General features: G+C 55.1%; 3 protein-coding genes across 4 annotated transcripts; 1 reads left to right on the forward strand and 2 right to left on the reverse strand.

Moving 5' to 3' along the window:
• Positions 1-2,218: 2,218 nt before the first annotated feature.
• gpatch1 (G patch domain containing 1) lies at positions 2,219-9,541 on the reverse strand. Of its 2 annotated transcripts, XM_077590870.1 has the most exons (17): positions 9,336-9,536; positions 8,110-8,244; positions 7,962-8,047; positions 7,385-7,675; positions 6,963-7,208; positions 6,457-6,693; positions 6,161-6,368; positions 5,466-5,696; positions 5,190-5,383; positions 4,850-4,980; positions 4,687-4,769; positions 4,416-4,546; positions 4,094-4,346; positions 3,700-3,825; positions 3,547-3,614; positions 2,901-3,022; positions 2,219-2,826 (listed from the first exon to the last, which is right to left on the reverse strand). In XM_077590870.1, exons 1-17 carry the CDS (start codon positions 9,412-9,414, stop codon positions 2,793-2,795), a joined length of 2,655 nt encoding a protein of 884 aa, XP_077446996.1. In that variant the 5' UTR covers positions 9,415-9,536; the 3' UTR covers positions 2,219-2,792. The 2 variants fall into 2 exon arrangements, with proteins under 2 accessions (XP_077446996.1, XP_077447004.1); XM_077590878.1 differs by lacking the exons at positions 2,219-2,826; positions 2,901-3,022; positions 3,547-3,614 and having other exon boundaries at positions 3,914-4,346; positions 9,336-9,541.
• Positions 9,542-13,359: 3,818 nt separating this feature from the next.
• Positions 13,360-16,423, reverse strand: cebpa (CCAAT enhancer binding protein alpha). The gene is made up of 2 exons (XM_077590890.1): positions 15,235-16,423; positions 13,360-14,793 (listed from the first exon to the last, which is right to left on the reverse strand). Exons 1-2 carry the CDS (start codon positions 15,544-15,546, stop codon positions 14,311-14,313), a joined length of 795 nt encoding a protein of 264 aa, XP_077447016.1. The 5' UTR covers positions 15,547-16,423; the 3' UTR covers positions 13,360-14,310.
• A 360-nt stretch (positions 16,424-16,783) lies between these two features.
• Positions 16,784-19,671, forward strand: cebpg (CCAAT enhancer binding protein gamma). Its single transcript, XM_077590902.1, has 2 exons — positions 16,784-16,993; positions 17,886-19,671. Exon 2 carries the CDS (start codon positions 17,923-17,925, stop codon positions 18,355-18,357), a length of 435 nt encoding a protein of 144 aa, XP_077447028.1. The 5' UTR covers positions 16,784-16,993; positions 17,886-17,922; the 3' UTR covers positions 18,358-19,671.
• Positions 19,672-19,765: the final 94 nt, after the last annotated feature.

The raw sequence follows: 19,765 nt of genomic DNA on the forward strand, positions 1-19,765 counted from the left end.
ATTTTGTGGCATTTTCTGGTCATTTCCTTTTTAATTTGGGGGTATTTGTAGTTGATTTTTGGTCACTTGCTGTCAATCTTGGGTCTTTTTTGGGTGGGGGCGGGGGTAGGGTTAGTAAAATAGTTAATATCGACTGTGATTATAGACATCAACTAAACTTGAAAGTTTTTTTTCTTTCAAATAATAGTAGACCTACTAAAATTTGACGTCCATGCTTGTCAAGGGCAGGCAGTTCTTTCCCCTATTTGGTGTTTCAATTGTTTTGAACTGTCTCTTTGATTCAATATCATCTTATTTGTCCTTTGTTTTCAAGTGCCTTGATGATTGAATGTCATTTTATCAGTCGAGTGATTAAAGCAGCACTTTGATTGAATTGAAGGAATTGCCTTTGTCTTGCCTTGGAATCACATCATTGGGACATCCCGTCGCATTTCAATCAAACCTGGATTGATCTCATCTCACTCTATCGTTGGACTTTTGAACAATTTAGGACCGCTCGGGAAGAGGGTGACGTGACAGTCTCGCCGGCAGAGCGCGTTTCTTCAACGACACACTTTTTGTCTTCTTCTTTTTTCTAAATACTACTATACGATGAAGAAGCTATCGTGATTTGCTGACGTGTTTATGGGCAGAGGTCACACAAGAGACGCCGGGGATACAGACCTTTGACCTTGCTGTGGTGTCGGCACTTTTACGACCGGGCCCCGGTCGGGGGGGGGGTCGGCAAACCGCGGCTCCCGCATCCTTATACTGCGGCTCCGAGGGGCTTCGGAAAAGAAATGACAAAAAAACGGAGTATTTCATTGTGTATTTTATTTGTGTTATTCCTTTAACATTTTAGTTAGCCAACAATGGCCCTGAGCACTTTCACTGAGCCCACGTGTGAGTGTAGAAGAGTTTGTATGTACATGAGTTGTAGGGTTAGGAAGGGATGTCAGTCAGGGTCTTCTTAACAAGTTCTCCAACAAAACACAATAAAAGTACAGCAAATTTGGAGCTTTTCTTTAGCCTAATAATTAATAGGGCATTAAGTATGACTAAATAATAATTCACAGTTTGTATTTAGGGAATTTGAGCAACCATTTAAATGGTGATTATCACTTACCTTCCAGGCAAGCAAAAGACCGGCAACCAAACGACCGAGTACCGTCCATCCAGAGGAGAGGTGCTGAAACGTGTTGCTGCACGTCTGGGAGGGCTGAAAAGTTTGGTGAGCATGAGCAGCAAAGGGCTCATCTTTCCTGAGCTGGAACAGCCAGATTGGCTGGAAAAGCTGCACGTGACAGCAAACCTGATCACAACTCTTCGGGAGGGAGAGAGGTGGCACAGCGCCACACGTGCTGAAGGAGCTGTTGACGGTTAGGGCGCAAACGGACACTTTTAGCCAGAGATTCACAGAGAGGCACACTGTCTCACTTCCCCTCTGTAGTAAGGGAGTTCAAACAAGCTCACGAGGTGATCCATTCAGAGTGTTTGCAGTCTACCATCACCACAATGCAAGCCATGGTTTGGGAAACCATTCCGTGAGTTCAGACAGGAACAATCAACACATTGTCCTTCCCCGACAATCCCTTGAACATCCATCCATCCATCCATCCATCCATCCATCCATCCCTGCTAAATTTGACTGCATTTGCAGGTGTAAGACAACCTGATCTAGAGCTGGCTGACAAAGACACATGGGTGTCCAAATTCCACCCATTTCGTCATACGCAGCCTGGTATGATGACAATTAGGCTATGTCGGATTATTCCAACGCTTGACAGAGGACCTTGAAGTTGTTGCTCGTCAGAAGGCCACCTTTGAATCTCAGAATCACAAATGGAGTGACATTGAGAACCCTCCAAGAGCGGAAAAACTCGTGTTTGAAACATGGGATGCCAACCCCGACACCTAAACCAACACAAAGACACTTTGGAGTTGTTAGGGTTATTATTTGTTACATTATTATATATTTGCTGGCAATGAAGAATGTTTTTGAAGACCATGGACCTCTCACACGGTCGTTCACACCGAAGAGCCGGAGGACTCTCAATTGTTTTGACTTGGCAGCAGGTGGTGATTACCGCTCCCTCGGATCCGGAAGACTCTCAATTGTTTTGACTTGTGTGGTGCCTGTTGTAAAATCTTATGTCCTAAATAAGAGAGAGAGGCATCGATTCGGGAGAATGATCTGGGACAGAGACGCCTCAGGATTGATTCTCTTGCAAGACCCCGGTTATGAGTCAGATGTCGCTTTTATTTGTGCATGCATTAGGGAATGCCTAAAGGGTGAACCTATCGGGAGTCCCGTCCATCTCCGGATCCACAAATGTACGCCAGCGGCTATTCCCCACCGTCAACTAGTACGTAGTCGTAGAGCAAAACGTAAAAGCAAACACGCCTCACGGATGAGAGTCCGGCGTAAAGATGAGAGTGACTCGGTCCAGCCCCCATTTGCAGAGGTTCGGGTGCACAAGTCTCATGAACCGGGTCAGATAAATATTGATGGAGATATTTTGCAACTATTTCTTTTTCATTATTTAGCGACACGGTCACTCCGCCGGCCGCCGTCTTTTCGGCCGGCGGGGACGGAATGACCCGGTGGGCATTTGTTTGTCAAGCGAAACGTGGCGCTACGAAAGATTGGTCGCGGTCCGCCCCTCTTGCCGGCTCAGTCCCACCGTCCATTTGGTCTGGCCTCGCTCGCAACGCCGCGCTCCCGCGGTACAGAGCCATCAGTGAACGGGGCGCGCCGAGAAAGGTCCTTTATTGTTGGCTTTAGGAAGACAGACTGAAGATTGGCAAAGGCCTCAACGCAGGATGCCGGAGGAGACGCACTTTATCCTGAAAAGATAGCCCAGGGGCCTCATTAGCACCGGGCGGCCTTTTTTGAGCCCGTTCCCTCTCCCATCTCGCACCTCCCGATCAAATCCTCCGTCCGCCCGTCCTGGTGGGGGCTGGGCCCCTCGGCTTTTGTCTTCTTTTTCTTTTTGTCTTCTTGTCGCTTGGCTTTGTCTTTCTTCTTCTTGCTTTTCTTCTTCTGCGGAAGGACACAAGCAAAGGGTTAGGGGTCCAAAAGGTGGAGACCATGCGGATTCCTTTTTTTCTTCTTTCCACAATCCCTCATTCTGTCGTTCAGAGCGCTCCACCGGTGGCGGCCAGGCGGCATCGGCCAGAGCTATTTGGGCCAGCTCCCATTTTCCAATGTCCAAACGCTCTACCGCAGAGGGGCGCTGACACCTTTTTGCTCCAAGATCTACTTTTCAAGGAGCAAACCTCCTCGAGTCGCAGGCGCCCAGGCTTTGTACTATATTCATTCATATTATACTGCAGATAGTATGCCAAATTCATAATAGCGTTGCTAAGGGAACCAACACACTGACAACATCTTATTGTCATTCAATCTACCAGTAGTAGCTTGGCCATCTACCGGTAGATGGCCATCTACATATCGAGCGCCTTTGCTCTACCGGATGGGCAACTTCCCAAAAGTCTGTCAAATTAATCATGAGAGAGAGAGAGAGAGAAAGAGAGAGTAGGACCCGCACGTGGGCAGGCGCTCACCTTCTTGTCTTTCTTGCTCTTGTCTCGCTTCTTGCGTCCGACCTCTCGGGCCGGCGAGGCGGTGGCGGCTGAGCGGGGAACGAGCAAAGGATCCGTCACAAATGGGGGGAGGGGAGAAGGGCGGGGCGGGGTGGCTTCGACCGAGGCGCTCACCGGGAACAAACCAGGGAGGAGGAAGCGCCGGACCGAACTCGCCGTCCTCCCGCGGCGGCGGCGCCAGCGAAACGCCTCCGGCGGGGGAAACGCCGTCGGCGGGTGAAACTCCGTCGGCGGTGGTCGCTGGCGGAGAGACAGAGCAGGGGACGCGGTCAGAGGCACCGGCGTGCACACTCGTATTCCACGGGAAACGGCGGGCGACCCCCGTCACCCGGCGTTAGGACGCCGTCAAAACGAGACGGGCTAACAAAGGCGTGCATTTATTTCAATTGGCCCATGGAGCGATCGGGGCCCGGCGACTCGTCCAAGAGGCCGCTCGGGAGAGCCCCGCCCACTCCGAGGTCTAGGATAGGAAGCGACGGCGAGAAGGCGAACAACGAGGCTTTGTCACCTGTCTGGCGGGACGAGACGGCGAAGAGGTCAGCCGACGGCGGCGCCCGCTCTCCGTCCTCTCCGGCATCGCCGTCGTCTCCGTCCGAGGAAGACGAGGACGCCTCGTCCGAGGAGCCGGCGAAGATGGCTTTGAACACGTCCATGGGAGGGCGGGTCTCCTCCTCCACTTCCTCCTCCTCCTCGTCATCGGCTTCCCCCTCGGACTCCTCTTCATCTGCTTCCGCCGCCGCCACTGCTTCTTGCTTGCCGTCCTGCCAAAGCCAAATCATGGCAGAATGATCAGAAGAAGGCCTCGGACGGCCAGTGGCGGAGCGGCCTACCCGCGCTCGGTCCGGGGGCTCGCTCTTAACGGCAGAAGACTCTTCTTTGAGCGCGCCCGTCTGCGCGGGACTCTCCTTCTCCGTCACCGCCTCCTGGTCCCACCTGGACTTCTTGGAGGCCAGCGGAGGAGCTGAGGGAGGGAGGGAGATAGTCGGGGAGTCACCAAACCCCGCCGGCCACGGGAAACGGCCAAGGAGGGCCCCTCCGCTCCCGTCGGCGCCGGCGGATCGACTCATTGGCCGCCACGGACAAAGAAAAAGGCACACGTACGCGCATCGCCGGGAGCGACGGTCAGGAAGTTGAAGATGGAAAACTTGTCTCGCTTGACTTTGGGAAGACCCACCACGGCGGACCTGCGTTCAGGCGAGCCGGTCGGTCGGTCGGTCGGTCACGGACGCCACGGTCGGCCAGCCGTCGAGCCCTCGGCGCTTACCCGGGGTAGGGGTGAGGCACGTTGAACCTCTTGCACAGAATCTTGTCAGGATGCCACTCCAAGCTTTCCCGGGTGAGCTGGCCGAACATTTTCATCCGGACGGCGGCTTCTTTGTCCTTCTCCGTGCTGCCCTGAAAGCGCGCCGAGGTCTCATTTGTCGCGAGCCCGTCAAGTCTCGGTAGCGAGCCGTTCGAGAAGGCCGTGGGCAAAAATCACCGGGACAGACGCGCTCGCCCAAAAGAAGACCGGAGTGGGCGTTAACCGCCGAAACCATTGCCAGAACAATGGTCTCTGAGGTCAGGGTAAGGGACGGGACGTCGCTTTCGCTCTCCCCGCTCACCTCTTGATCTCGGGGGACTTCCACGCGGTCGTCGCCAGCGTCGCCAGCGTCGTCGTCGTCTTTGGCCCGCGTGAAGCGGCTGGCCAGCGCGGAGGAGGTGGGCCGGTACAGGACGGAGGCTCGCACAAACTCCTCCTTCTCCCTGCCGCGCTCCCACTCGGTCATCGACGGGTCCAGACTGGCCTCCGCCGCGTCTACAAACGCCGACGTGAGTTCGGCGGTCCCACCGCCGTCAATCGCCGGACGCCGGGCCGTCCGACCTCGGACGGGACCGACCTTTGTGTCCGCCGCGCAGTCGCTCCAAGTAGGCTTCGTATCTGGCCTGCTTGGCGTCGTTCTTCTGGAAGGGTTTAAACGCGTGCCGGTGGCCGTCGAGGCCCCGCCAGGCCGCCGCCGCCGCCTCCTCCTCTCGGCGCAAGGCGCTCGTCGTCGGCTCGGGCCCGCCGCGCAGGCGGAGCAAGCGCTGGCGGTCCTCGGGCTTCAGCAGCTCCATCACCGAGGAGGGACCTAAACGGGGAGAAACCCGGGATGACAAATGGCTTCGGGCTCCACTTTCCACTTTGTTTCTTCAATAAAGTCAGACATTAAAAAGGGAAACACCCCCAAAATTTTCAATAGCGCTTAGGTCGAAAGGGTCGCAAGGGTGGAAGAGCCCGGAAAGAAAAATTCACTCTAGGCTGCTTGGGCACGCTAAGCATTGCCTAACGCTAACTATGAGTGTGTGTGTCTGCCGGTGTGTGTGTGCGTGCGTGTGTGCGTTCGCGGGAACGGTTATCCTGCGATTGGTTGGCCACCAATTCAGCAGTTGGCTGGGATAGGCTCCAGCACCCCCGGCAAGCCTCAGATTCAGCGCTACAGAAAAGGAATAAAAAGTCAACCTAAAAACAGAATTTCTTTAAAATAACATTTGTAAAAAAATAAATAAATAGGAACCAATTAAAATGAACAATTCAAAAGAGAAAATGACCCACCTGGCAGAACGGGCTCCCCCAGGAGCGCGCCCCTCTGGGCGGCGACCACACGGTGACGCCCGGCGTCCTCCGGGAGCGCCGCCCGGGCCGGCACCCCGGCCCCGCCGGGGGCGGCGCTCACGCCCGAAAGGTGTGACACTTCTACCCGCCTGCGGAAGCGGCGCAGCGGGCGGTAGTCGTCCGGCAGCTTCGGCGGGGGGAACGGCGCCTGCCGTTTGCGAGGGCCGAGACGTCGCAAATTTGAAGGAAAATCCAGCGAGGTGGCGGCCGGGCCTTTCTCTGGCCTTTTGTCTTACCGTTTGATTTTCTTGGCTGCCCCGCGCCAGTGCGAATCCTTCCAAGATTTTGCCCAGGTACGACGCCTCCTTCCGGTGGCCGGCGCCGATGGCGCCGCCGCCGCCGCCGCGCGGCGCCGTCCAGCCGTAGAGCCCGTCCCCGGGCTCGTCCGCCAGCACCGTGTCGTACTTGGACATGGCGTCCCGCTGGTACACGTCTTCGTCGTCGTCGTCCTCCAGCGCGCCCACGCCAAAAGCCTGGAGCGACCGCCGCGCGTGATCGTGGAGGAAAAACAAACAAACGGGGGGGAAAGCTGAAATGGGCCAGCGCGCTCAAATTGATTGTCATTGGAACTCTAATTTCACTCTAATTTGTAATTTGCCGTAGGGGAGGAAAGCCAAGTCGTCGTCCACCATTGACGGCGGACGTCGACCTTTGACTGGGGAGGCCAATCCGTTCAACGAATGCCCGACGAGGGGCCAATGGCTAAAGAAAGCCGGAGACCCGAGCCGCTCCAGATGCTCACCTGCCCGGCCACGCCCCCCAGCCGCCGCGAGACCCGTCGCTTTTCCCCAAAGAGTCTGCTGGTGGCGTCCGAGTGAGGCGAAAAGAAGTCCAGGTGGGCGTCGCTCTTGCCCCGCAGCGCCAGCGCCGGATCCAGACCGCGGTAGCCCAGGCCCTGAACGCCCGCCCTGGCTCCAAAGTCCACCGCCGCCACGTCCTTGGGGGCGAAGGTGGCGTTCTCGGGGGCAAACTCGTCATCGTCGTCCTCCTGAAAGACAGGCGTGGTCCATCTTAGCGTGACCCTCATTTTTCTCGCCCGGGCCCTCGCCCGCACTTCCACGGCGACCGATGACGCCACACGCTAAAAAGACTTCCTGGCCTGGCCAGACTTGCGCGGGCTCAAATTGGGCGTCCGATTGGGCGAGGGAACGGGACTCCACCCACCTGGGATTCTTCCGAGCCGGTGGGGGGCGGAGCGCAGCCGAAGACTCGCTGTCGTCGGGGCTTCCTCTTGACGCGAGGTCCCACGCCCTGACCCGCTTTCCAGCCCATTCGGGTCAGGAGCTCGGCGCCGACACCGGCGGTGGCGGGCGCGATGAGTTCGTCCAGGAGCTCGCTCCCCGGCAGCGCGGCCGCCAGCGAGCCCGGCGCCTCGGCCACGTCCCGCGGCGCCCGGGACGCGAACGGCTGAGTGGTGATGATTCGGGACGGGGCGATGCCGTGCTCGCCCAGATCCTGACAAAACAAAAGGACAAAACGGCGCTCGCTCAGCAATGACGTAGCCACGGAAGGCCGCTTTTGGCCAATGATCAAGAACATTTTGGACTTTTTCATACGAACGACCCCCAAAACACACATGAACTGCATTTGCCAAACCAAAGGGACTTTTGATTTTTTTTTTTTTTTACACCAACACAAAAAGCCACGCGACGACATTCGGGGCAAAGCGGAAATGTCTTTTGGAGTACGTGGACATCGTCAAGGGAACCAAATAGGAATAGGCTATCAAATGGCTCTCTACCTCGTCGTCCATGAAGTCCCGCGGCGTGGCCTCCTGTTTCTCCCCCTTCTGCTGCCGCGAGGACACAAACGTGGACGGCGTCCATCCTGACGCGGCGACCAAACGGGTCAAACTTCCACCTGGGCGCGGCCGGCCGCCGGTCGCTCACCTTCCTTGGATCCCACCGTGTTGAAATATCCCGCAGAGAATCCGCCCGTGAAGGCGCCGTGGAAGCGTTGGAAGCGACCCTTCTCGTCTCGGACCGTCTGCTCGTGGAGGGGGAGCGGCTTGCGCGGGCCCTCGTCTGCAAGGCCAAATTCCAACGTCGGCGTGGGAGCGAGCCAACGACCAACAAAACCCCCCCAAAAACATTGGCTTTTAAAAAAAACATTCAGAAGGAGTCGGAGGGCGGAAAGGTTGGGTTAGCAGTCTCGTGTCCTCTGCTAGCCTACGTCGTTAGGATCGCGGACTAGCGTGGCATCGACGGCGGCCGGCATCAGGCCCATACCCAATTGACCGAACAAACAAACTTTGAAAGAGCCATTGGGGGCTCTGAATACTTTTAGACGGGGTCTGACCGAGCCATTATAGATTTTTTTTATTTTTTACCATCAAGTGAGAAGGCAGTCATTTACTACTTGAGAAAAATAATATTTTCTCGACACCACAGTACACTGGTAGTATAGTGGTATCGGTTGGGCTTATGCAGTATGGGTGCATCAAGTCTACCGCCTCCCACGATGCCCATTGGCAAAAGAGCCTAGATGGCGCCCGCTGATCAAATTCATTTATTCAGTTTATAACACCAAAATACACACAGAGTTGTATAGGGGGGAAACATCTTCACTCAGACGCGAAGTTAGTTTGATTTTTTTTCTTCTTCTTCTTGGAACGAGCGGCTGTGACTGGGCTGAAGACCCGTCTGGCAACCCTGCTAGCAGTTGGATGCCTAGCCGAGATCCGATAACATTTGCAACTCTGATTGCCATTCATCTCGAAATAAAAACGACCCCAAATCAAGTCTCCTTATGCCATTTTAAGCGGGAAAGCGCGCGCGCATTATGTTGAGACAAAATAAAAAGATGTGTACAAAGAATGAGCTCGCTGGCTAGCAAGACAGCTAATACGATCAAGCCAAGCGTGGCTACATTTCCAAAAATCCACGATGTGTACAAAGAATGGGCTGCCTGGGTAGCAAGAAAACTAAGACGCCTAAGCCAAGCGTGACCAAATTCCTAAAATCCAAGGTGTGCACAAAGAATGGGGTGCCTGGCTAGCAAAACAGCTAACACGGCTAAGCCAAGCGTGACTAAATTCCTTTCGTCGTCGTCGTCTTCACACAACAGCTCGCAAGGAAAGTGAAGACGGAAACGGAACGTTTTGAACGGGACGAACCTTCTTCGAGAGGCTCCAAGGCAGTCCCGTAGACCACAAAATCCGTCGGACATTTGACGGCTTCGTCACAGGCCTCCATGTTTCTAATCGGAGTACGGCAGCCGCGGAGGAACGGCGCGCCAGCTAAAAGAAAGGTCTACGCGACAGCCATGTTGGCGGGGGCAAAAATGGTGCGCCAACGCAATGAAACGTCTACGCGATAGCCATGTTGGCGGGGGCAATGTTGGCGCTTGCGCATTTTGCAAACATGATCAATGTCGATGTCAATGTTTGCAATTCCCTACTCATGAACACGAAACACCTGATTTAAATCCAACCAATGTACAATTTAGGTTCCACCCAAAAGTAGTCGTATAACTTTGTGCGCCGCCAAAGGGCCCCAACCGGGAATCGGTGGTACGAACGGACCACTACGTTTCCCAATAACTAGTACATACGTATTCTTCCGGTCCGTTTTTTTTAAAATCTCATCTCATTTTCTGAACCTCTTTATCCACATTAGGGTCGTGGGGGTGCTGGAGCCTATCCCAGCTGACTCCGGGCCAGAGGCTGGGCACACCCTGAATCGGTGGCCAGCCGATCGCAGGGCACGAGGAGACAAAGGACAACCGTGCACACTCACACCAATACCTATGGGCAATTTGGAGTGTCCAATCGGCCTACCATGCATGTCTTTGGAATGTGGGAGGAAACCGGAGTACCCGGAGGAAACCCACGCACGGAGAACATGCAGACTCGTGGAACGTCTAATGGCAGGCAATGGGTTAATGGGAGTCGAAATGGAAAGAAAAGTCCAATTTCATATCACGAGACGAGAACGTGACGTGGGTCCACGTTGAGGTCACGCGGGCCCCCCTCCCGGGGTCTGGACGCTCCCGGTCAAAGTCTCGCAGCTTTCCAGAGTAAACAGAAGAAGAAGAAGAAGAGCCTAACATTCCCCACGGCCGAAGGAAGGAGGGAGACGGCGGACGCTGGCCCGACCCCAAAGTCTCCACTGGGGTGGGGGGCAGGCATTTGGTGATAGAGAAAGCAGAGGCTAAGTCAAAAAAGAATAATACAAAAAAGAAAAATTAAGTACGTACTTTCTGGAGTCGCCGGCGTTCCGCAAAGCCCCCGCTTTGTTTGGCGTCACTCCGACCGAAGCGCCCTCGTCGCTGGAAAGCAAGCGGCGCCGCTCGCCGCGCGACTCTGAGCTCGTTCCGGACTCACTTTGCGACTCAGGCGAGTTCTGCGATGACTCACCGCGTGATTGAGAGCCGTATAAAGAAATGGGGACGCCCCACGTGACTTTGAACCGACTCGACAGTCGAGTCGCCACTGGACCGTTACGTCGAGTCGCCCCTCGACTCAGGGCGCCACGTGACTCATCCCATCGCAAAGGCCCAAAATAATGGGACGCCTCTCCGATCGGCAGGTCCCCGCCACGCGGGCCAAGCGCCTTGTTTCCTAGCGCGTCCCCGTGCCGAGCGCACCCGAAGGCCGCTCGACCCCGGCGCGAACTCGGCGCGCCCCCCGGTCGAACCCTAGCGCGGCCGGCGAAGGCGTCAGCTCCTCAGATGAATCACGTGCGGCGGGCGCCGCCGAAGGGCAGGGGTCGCGCGGACAAACGCGCCTGTGTTGTCGGCTAATCGCCGGCTCGTTAGCCGCACGTTAGCGCGGTTTAAAATGGTCGCCGGGATTAAGATTAGGCCCCCGGGCGATCGCCTCCGGAATGCACGCGCCGTTATCGGTGACGCGGGCGCGGAAAAAGACGGATCTGTAAAAAAACGGGAAGCTCTTTGCGCCACTTCCTCCGCGAGTCTCGTCTCGTGACGCGCGAGGACACGTCGGCCACCGAGCCATCGCGTGTCGGCCGTCCCGTCCCGTCCTACCGTTCGGACCGGGAACGGGCGTGGCGCTAATAAGACGGCGTCCAGTGGAGTTGCGTCGCGGCGTTCCGGAAAGCCGTCGGTTCGACGGGAAGTGGGCCGCACGTTTAGCGCTTGGCAAAGAGGATGTTACATCATCCGCTAAAGGTGCTCACGCTAAGCCAGCCATAAATTCAATGTCCGCTTGCTCCAAAAGCATGCACGTTAGGATGCGTCAACGCTCAGCCATCTTGATTTGTTGTCCAAAGCAAAGCTGCCCGCGTATAATGTGCCTTTTTTGCTTTGTTTGTTGGTTCATCTAGCCCTCGCGCTTCCGGCAATGGGTCGCACGTTCCGAGATTTCAAAGGACGCAGGCCCTCCCTCGTTCTATTTGGCGCCAGACCTTGACAATGACGCCCAAAACGTGGCTCTTGACATCCATTTCAAATGGGAAAAGGCGAGCAGGTCTGGACGGGATCACTTCCTCCGACTCCACGGGTCCCTCAATGATCCGGAATCCACCGCAAGCAAGTGGCTCGCCAGTGGATGAACAAGCGTGAATCCAAGCGGTCGCCCGCCATTGACAACCATCGCCTACGTCTCTAGAAGACATTTGAAGCAGCGGACCGACATGCGCAATCTCCGACACAAACGTGCTTCTGACCCTGGTGACCTTTGACTTTATGACCTCATATATTTATCGGGTTGACTATGTATGAAACACGACATTTTTTTACCTTTGTGACAAATGAAAAGAGAATTTGTCCCCAGAGTTGCCGTTTATGACGGTTGGTCCAAAGCCAAGGTGCGCGCAAAAGCCAAGTATATATTGCGGTGTCTGTCAGTTGGGGGAGTTGGGGAGACTGGGAGAGGCGGGGGTGGGGGGCTATTCGAGGGAAGGAGGGAGAAGAAATATTGACCAGGCGCCTGTTTGGCCCGATTGCGGGAGGCCAAGAGGGTGGGTGGAGCCACGCATTCTTTTACAGCGCGTGTCAAAGTGCACTCGATGTGTGCGTCCGTTTATTTGGCGCGTCTTGGTGTACTCCCGACTTCTGTCGCTTTTGTCTGAATGCGTGCGTTGCGCCGTCTGTGTGTGTGTCATGTGCTTTATCTGCGGGCGTTCGGGTGAGCGCTGTACCGTGGGGAGGGAGGGAGGGAGGGAGGGAGGGAGGGAGGGAGGGAACGCACTCTGGCTTTGCGCCACCACTTCGTCCGGGTCTCTCCTCCTTGCCGTATTTGCCTGTTCAACGTCTAAGGCGGTGGAAGTTTTCTTGCCGTGCAGGGGGAGAGAGAGGAGAGAAGTCCAAAAAGAGGAAGTGAGCTGTGACAGGGTACGCACGCTTCCTGTGTATGTGCGCGCGTGTGTGTGTGTGTGTGTGTGTGTGTGTGTGTGTGTGTGTGTGTGGTGGGGGGCTTAAAACCTTCCACTGTCAATCAGATCTGGTCATCATCCCCGTCTTATCTCACCGAACATCTGCGTCCCGTGCCTTTGTGTGCCTCCTCTGCGTGTGCTTACGTGCAGTTCTGGCCCGGGCTTCGTTGGAAATAAATGGGGTGAAAGTGTGCCTGTGCGTGCGTCCGTTCGTCCGTCCGTATGTACGTGCGTTCGTGCGGGACAGTTAACTGTTGGAAAACGTCTTGCTAAAGAGGAAGCGATGTCGGCGCCGGCACGCGGGAGCGCTCCGAGATAGACGACTTGGCGTACACCCGAGTATGTCTTCCGTGATTTTACCATCATCTTTCTCAGATGATTGTCATTTTTGGGGACCAGACGGTGCTAGAAGCCCGAGCCATTTGAAGCGGGGGGCCCGAACGCGACCGGCTCGGAGAGAGCTCGGCTCCTCCTCTCCGCGGGACATCTTTTATGACCATTTGGCAGGCCACTCGTTTAGGGCCAAAGAGGGCCGGGAAGGGTTCCGACACCCCGGGACCCGGACGAGGAACGGACAGCCGTTTCTCCGTGGTCGTTCTACTCTACGACGCGTTTGAGGGCCGCGCAAGTCAAGCGGGAAGGCGGACGTGGAACGTGTTGACGAGAAGATGAATCAAATTGAATTCAGTTCAGCGGCGCATTTACACACAAGCAATCCATCGGATTGAACTCAGTTGGACGGCACATTTACTCACACACACACACACGCGAGCAATCCATGGGGAAAGGGCGGCCACTCCAGAATGCAATGCTCTTTCAATTTATTGGGACGTCAAGCAAGCTCATTGAAGAACGACATGCAATAGACGGGATGAAACCAGCCCGATGGTACTTTTGCGCGCCCCCGTTCCCTGAGTTTTTCAACAGTGTGGGCGAGGAGGCCATTTGTGGGAAAAGCCGCAGAGGGGACGGCTTAGGTGACGGTTAGGCGAGGGGGCCCAAAAGTCCAGTACGTTTTTTGACAAAAACACGGGCGTGGCTTTGCAGAGGTCCGCTCCTCCTTTGGGATCCCATCGGCGATCGCCGTTCGCACGTCAAAAAGGAGGGGCGATGCCGACGAGGACCGCCGCCCGCCGATCGCGGCCAAAGGTCGGCATCCAGCGGCGAGGACCGAGTCTCGCGCCAAGCCTTTTCCATTCAAGGCAGAAGCACAAAGCCAGTTTTTTGCCAGTTGGGCTCCTACTTTTGCCAGAAAATACGTTCCGAGCGGATTTCCGCCCATTGACGGCGACGGAGGTCCAATGGAAGGGCGTTAGGGTGGCCAATGTTCCTCCCCTCCTTTCTTTTTGGGCTCTCTTTTTCAATGGCCATGTGGTTTTCGCGCCGCGCCGAGACCCGTGCCCGTGCTTTTTTGACAGCGTGAGAAGAAGAGAGGTGCGACGCGGCGCGAGGACCTCACCCAACGAGACCACAACTAGGACAAAGAGATGAGAGGAGTTAGCTATGGCACGAGAACAAAGTTGGAAGGTGGTGAGATGAAAGCCCCGGATCGCTGCTCCCGGCCGCGCGCCGGCGGTAAGGTAGTTAGCGGCCAAATCAGCCACGCCGCATACGTCGTGACTTTTTGGGCGTCCTAATACTACAAGCTGAATTATGGTCATGGGAGTTTAGTCCTCGTTTGTCCCTAAAACCTTTGTCGTAAGACAGGTGTCTCCTGGAGAGAATGGTGGCGTGGGTCCTTAGCGCGAATGGTCTTCAGCTGTGCGCCCCGTAACAGGGCTCATGTATTTGCTGCCGTTGCTGCTGCTGCTGCTGGCGAAAGAGGCCACGCAAGGCGTCCAACTCGTGGCTGAGGTGCTCCACGCGGCGCCGCAGTCTGTCGTTGTCGGAGCCCAGCTCCAGGACCTTCTGCTGCGTCTCCATGTTCCGCATCTTGGCTTTGTCGCGACTCTTGCGCACCGCCACGTTGTTGCGCTCGCGCCTCAGACGGTACTCGGGGCTGCTCTTGTCCAGCAGCTTCCCGGACTTGCCGCTCGCCGGCCGCAGGCGCGCCCAGCCCTGCGTGCGACGCCCCGTGGGGAACTCTGGCTGAGGCGTAGGCACGCCGTAGCCGTAACCGTAGCCGTCTCCTCCGTAGCCGTAACCGTCTCCGCCGTAGACGTCTCTGCCGTAGACACCACCTCTGCCGTGCGCAAAGTCCTCCTCCCGCGGCTCCTGCTTGATGGAGAGCTCCTCCGCCTTCAAAGTTGGAAAATGACAGAGAAAAATACAAGTCAAGCCTCCGTTGGAAAATGAACACTGATGTGAACCATTTCAAAACATGCTTCAAAGGAAGGAAAATAGTTTGCTGCTTTTTTCATATGGTCTGCTTGTATTTTTCTCATGTTCTACTCCATCTACTCGAGCATTTTCCAAGGGTCATTTTTTTTAAATGGGCATTTTTCATTTTTAGTCCTTGGTCAATATATAGTCACCTTGGATTTCTTGTTTACATTTTGCTTTGACTTTTGGATCATTTGATGTTCAATTCATGTCATCAATGTTCTACTTTGAATGTTATCCTTTAGGATTTGGCCCTTTTTATTTGTATTATTCACTGGCTTGGCGGGTTAGGGCTCACGCGCAAGTCTCTGCGGACGGAAGGAAAGGACGGGCGATGGTTGAACGGCTCGCACGCACCTTGAGCGCGTCCGTCTTGTCGTAGGTCGAGATCTGCTGGTGCTGGGCTCCGTGGCCGTGCGCGCTCCCGTACTCGTCATCGTCTGCGGCGGCGGCGGCTTCTACGCGCATCCGCGACGGCTGTTGGAAAAGTTCGGCCAACAAGTCGTCGTCGTCGTGGAAGGCGGACGGCTCCGCGTAAGCGCCGAGGTCCATCTCCGTTTGCCCGCCGCACGCTTCGCCTTGTGGGCTACGGAGGAACTGCGCGGCGGCGGTGACAGGACCCAACGCCGTCGCCGACTCGTACAGCAGGTTGTGCAGCTCCATGCGCATGGCCGCCAAGTCGTGCGCCTCGGACCTTGTGCCCGTGCCCGAGTCAAGTGGACTGGAGTAGAGTAGAGTAAAGTGGAGTGGAGTGGAGTGGAGTGGAGCGCTCCTTCCCTCTATCTCCGCCCTTCCCTTCCGTCTCCTCTCCCACCTGTCCGCGCCGTGCCGTGACGTGCCGTGAGTCGACGCTGCAAAGTGGCCGAGTTGTTTTATAGCGCGGCCAGGGCGGGGACTACGCTCGCTGGCCACGCCCACGCAGACCGACAACCCTCCCCCTTTGCGTGCGTGCGCGCGCGCGCGCGTGGGAGACAATACGGCCAAATGTGAGCGAGCTCTTGAGAAATGCCCGCTTTTCTTTACTTTTCACCGCTTCTCTCCTCTGCCAAAATACACATTCGAGCCGACGCCATGAGACCTCGCGAAGCCAAAACCAACCCCCCCACCCCCCTGCGCTCGCCGTGCCTGAATTTGGCCTCGAGCTGAGCGAGGCTCAGTTCTTTTAGCGATCACTGACTTTTCATTCCCACATGGGATACGTTTTGATGACACCACCAGCCGCCGTGGTTAAAGCCTAACGTGCTTTCTGAATGAAGCAGGCGGTCCTAACCTTTGATTAGTTGGATTAGAAAACATGACGTCGCGTCACAAAAAACTCAAAAAGTCCACAGAATACGTACGTCCTCTTTGATTCCTAATACTCACATTTTGCAACTCGAATACATCCCAAGTATAATCGTGTTAATTCAACGGGACGAGGAGAAGCGCGGTTTGTGTGACGTCATTTCTCAGGGCCACCACACTCGTTCACTTGTTGAAATGGGGCGCCGTGCCGTGCCAAAACACCTAGTTATAAAAATACCTGTAGATAGATATATATATATATATATATATATATATATATATATATATATATATATATATATATATTATATTAAATTATATATATATATATATATATATATATATATATATATATATATATATATAACTATGTTTTTTATCTGTAATCAAAAATAAGCTTCAGCGATGACACGTTTACGACGCATATTTTGTTCGGATACGCCGATGGTGGACTGTTGGAGTTTTGAAGTCTTTTTCCTGTTTGCGCAGGCCGGCGAGCGTCGAGTTATAACTACGTCACGCGGCGCGTCAGCTCATGACATTAAAAGCACGGTCGCCGATTGGTCGGACGACGCGTCATTCGCAGGCAAAGTTGCGTCAGGTAGCGCATACTCCGACATGATTGGCCCAGGCGTCGGCCAGGCGGGTTTCGCCTCGTTCGTGATTGGCCGACGCCAGGCGCTGCCCTACATGGCAAAAGCGATTTCGCAATCGGCTCTCCGAGGACTCCATGTCGGAAACCAAAACAGGCCGAGGGCTCGCTCGCAGAACGACGGCAGCGGGAACTTTAGCGACGACGTTTTCGTCCGTCGCCGCTTTCGTCCATCACAAGGTAACGTTCCTTTCATAGGGGAGCGACCCGTCCGTTCGTCCGTCCGTCCGTCCGTCGGTCCGTCGACGCAGCGGGCCGAAACGTCGGCGGGTGGCATCTGAAAAACAAAGACTGGAAGGAAAACAATCTCCGCTGTCTTTCCTTTTTACTCCCCCTGGCTCTTTCGCTTTGACGGCTCGATTTGGACGGGGGCGCGTCACGCGAGAATCCCGTTTAGCGGCGAACATTCGCCGCATGAGCAAAAGTTGGCCAAAGTGTTTTTGGAAATGACAAAAGGAGTCGATGTCCGTGCGCTAAGCCGGCCGTCGACCCGTGTTTGCCGTCATATCATGTTAGCTTGCGAGTAGACGCGGAGTTCCCCTCGCTAAGAGCTAAGAGGGGGACGATGATGCAACAACGGGCAACAAGAGATCACTCGGCTGCTTGTTTCCACCCGGAAGCTCGACGCGAGTGCGCCTCTTCCGCCGGCGGCAGCCTACCTAGCAACGCCCCGACCAATCGCAGCGCGGATCCCCCTTTGACGCTTTGTTTATGTTCTTACGTTCGACCGTCACGTGATCTACAGCGCTTGCTAACCGCTAATAAGCGCGTCCCGTTCACGTCTTTTTGATGTCGTGGAAAAAAGGAGAAAAAAAAGACAACAGCAACAACACCAAACACTGACTTTAGTTTCAATGTCGTTCAAGTCGTTAGCATAGCAGGAAATAGGATCATTAAGTGCCGACTGGTGATGAGCTTGATTCCATTGTGATTTTGGACTGAAAATTTGGCAAAAGTAACACTTGACTTGAACACTGAGCACTGAGTGCTTTGAAAAAAATCAGTGGGTCTGTGTTTTTTGGAGGGGTTCCCTTCCCAGCTTGCAATAAACGGTGCGTTGTACTACCCACAGGTATCCACCCGGCAGTCCCCGCTCAGCGGTTACCCAAATGAGCCGGCCGCCCCAGCATTTTAAAGTCGCGTCATCGGAGCACAACGGCGTGAGCGTCATCCAGAGCCAGGTTGCGGTCACCGCCGCCAACGCCGTCGCCGCCGCCCTCCCTTCCTCCCCCGGCGGCAAGGCCGCCGCCCCCGGCAAGATGAAGAAGTCGTCGGGCGACAAGGACAGCGACGAGTACCGTCAGCGTCGCGAGCGCAACAACCTAGCGGTGAAGAAGAGCCGGCAGCGCAGCAAGCAGAAGGCCATGGACACGCAGCAGCGCGTCAACCAGCTCAAGGAGGAGAACGAGCGGCTGGAGGCCAAAATCAAACTCCTCAGCAAAGAACTCAGCGTGCTGAAAGATCTCTTCCTGGAGCACGCCCACAACCTGGCCGACAACACGCAGCCCCCCTCCGCCGCCAACCCCGCCGCCGACAACCCGTGACGGACGCGGGCGGGACCTCGCCAGTGACTCCCGATCCTGGGGAGCCCGTTCGTCAAGCGGACCCGCCCGGGGGGGGGAGCGGTGTTTCGATTTGCCAACCCTCGACAGAGGTTTTTGAGCCGCGTTCACGTCACGCCAAATGTGCATCCGTCTATCCAAAAGCATTGGAGGAATACATACACAAGTACACACTAATTTTACTTACATTGGGGAAAAGGTGCAATTAAAAAAACATATTTCAAGAGTGTTGAAGAAAAAAAAAAAGAGAAATTGACTATACGTTCTAAATGTCACATGGCTCTTTCTTGGTTTACGGTCCCTTGGCAGAAAATATCGTCTTATTTTTCATTATAATTGGGAATATTAAAAGAAAACCATTGATCAATCCATCACTGCGTTCCACCAGATCATCCAGAATATAAAAGTTTTTTTTTTAAACTACTGTTTATATGGACTGGTATTCCTCTGATGCTCTGTGTATATTTCTTCAATGGAAATTGGGGCGTCCGATGACTCTGACTGGGCGCGAGGAATGCTCGCTTCAAACGGAACGCACGCTCAGAGCCGTCGATGGTGGCCAATGACGGGACGTCGCTGAAAACGTACATGAAGTGGCGGGTTGGGCTCGCTTTGTGAACTGGTCGTCCGCCGTTACGGACACATGGACGGACGGACCTAACCCTGCGAGCCGAAGGACGGATGCGACTCCTCTGCCAAGGGAATAGTTTGCAGACTTTTTATGGACGGAGGCAGTGATGGAGCGCCGTCGCCAGCGCTGCTCTCATTCGGTGCCGATCGTCCGTCGGTTGGCGTTTGGGTTCCCAAGCGCGGCTCCCACGGTGTTTGTTAGCATGTTCCCTCTAGCGTGGCTAACGCCACATTTAGCAGCGCTCTGCGACCGTGGCCCCGGAGGGCCCCTACTAAATCCGGTCCGTTTCCCACGTTAGACGCACCTGAATCAAATCATTAGGCTTCTGGGCAGCTTGGGGGTTTAATTGACCATTTCGGTCATGGAACCAACAGACTGCAAGGGGCCCTCCGGGACCGCAGTTGCTGCCCCTTCCCCTGCTGAAGGAAAGAGTCATTAGCATGAAACCCCCACCCCGAGCATGGCTAACCCTTGATGTGTTGCGGTGTCTATTTTTTATTTTTTCTAACGGGCGCCGCCGCTAGCCGGACGTCACGACGGGCGGCCGGGCGGCGGAGGCCGACGGATCCGCGCCAGACTTTTCTGTAATAAAATGTGTTGAAGTTGGACCAAGAACGCCGCATCTTATTTATTGATCTCATTGAAATAAAATTTCTTTGTTTTCACAGCTGGTCTTATTCTACTTTGAATGGAATGACAATAAATTGTTTGGCTGGACTTTAGATTTGGCATCCTTCTTGGAGGTGGCTAACCCTGAAG

This window comes from Stigmatopora argus, chromosome 2 (assembly GCF_051989625.1).
Source record: "Stigmatopora argus isolate UIUO_Sarg chromosome 2, RoL_Sarg_1.0, whole genome shotgun sequence".
In the NCBI taxonomy this organism is placed as follows: domain Eukaryota; kingdom Metazoa; phylum Chordata; class Actinopteri; order Syngnathiformes; family Syngnathidae; genus Stigmatopora; species Stigmatopora argus.

Bases quoted from the DNA above. Each gene is read 5' to 3' on its own strand.
- cebpg (XM_077590902.1), top strand. From the start codon at position 17,923: ATGAGCCGGCCGCCCCAGCATTTTAAAGTCGCGTCATCGGAGCACAAC.
- gpatch1 (XM_077590870.1), bottom strand. From the start codon at position 9,414: ATGGAGGCCTGTGACGAAGCCGTCAAATGTCCGACGGATTTTGTGGTC. The intron at 4,347-4,415 runs GTAGGCCGCTCC...TGGCTTTGGCAG, and splicing joins AGCCCCCGGACCGAGCGCGG to GACGGCAAGCAAGAAGCAGT. The intron at 2,827-2,900 runs GTGCGAGATGGG...CTATCTTTTCAG, and splicing joins ACGGAGGATTTGATCGGGAG to GATAAAGTGCGTCTCCTCCG.
- cebpa (XM_077590890.1), bottom strand. From the start codon at position 15,546: ATGCGCATGGAGCTGCACAACCTGCTGTACGAGTCGGCGACGGCGTTG. The intron at 14,794-15,234 runs GTGCGTGCGAGC...CCAACTTTGAAG, and splicing joins ACAAGACGGACGCGCTCAAG to GCGGAGGAGCTCTCCATCAA.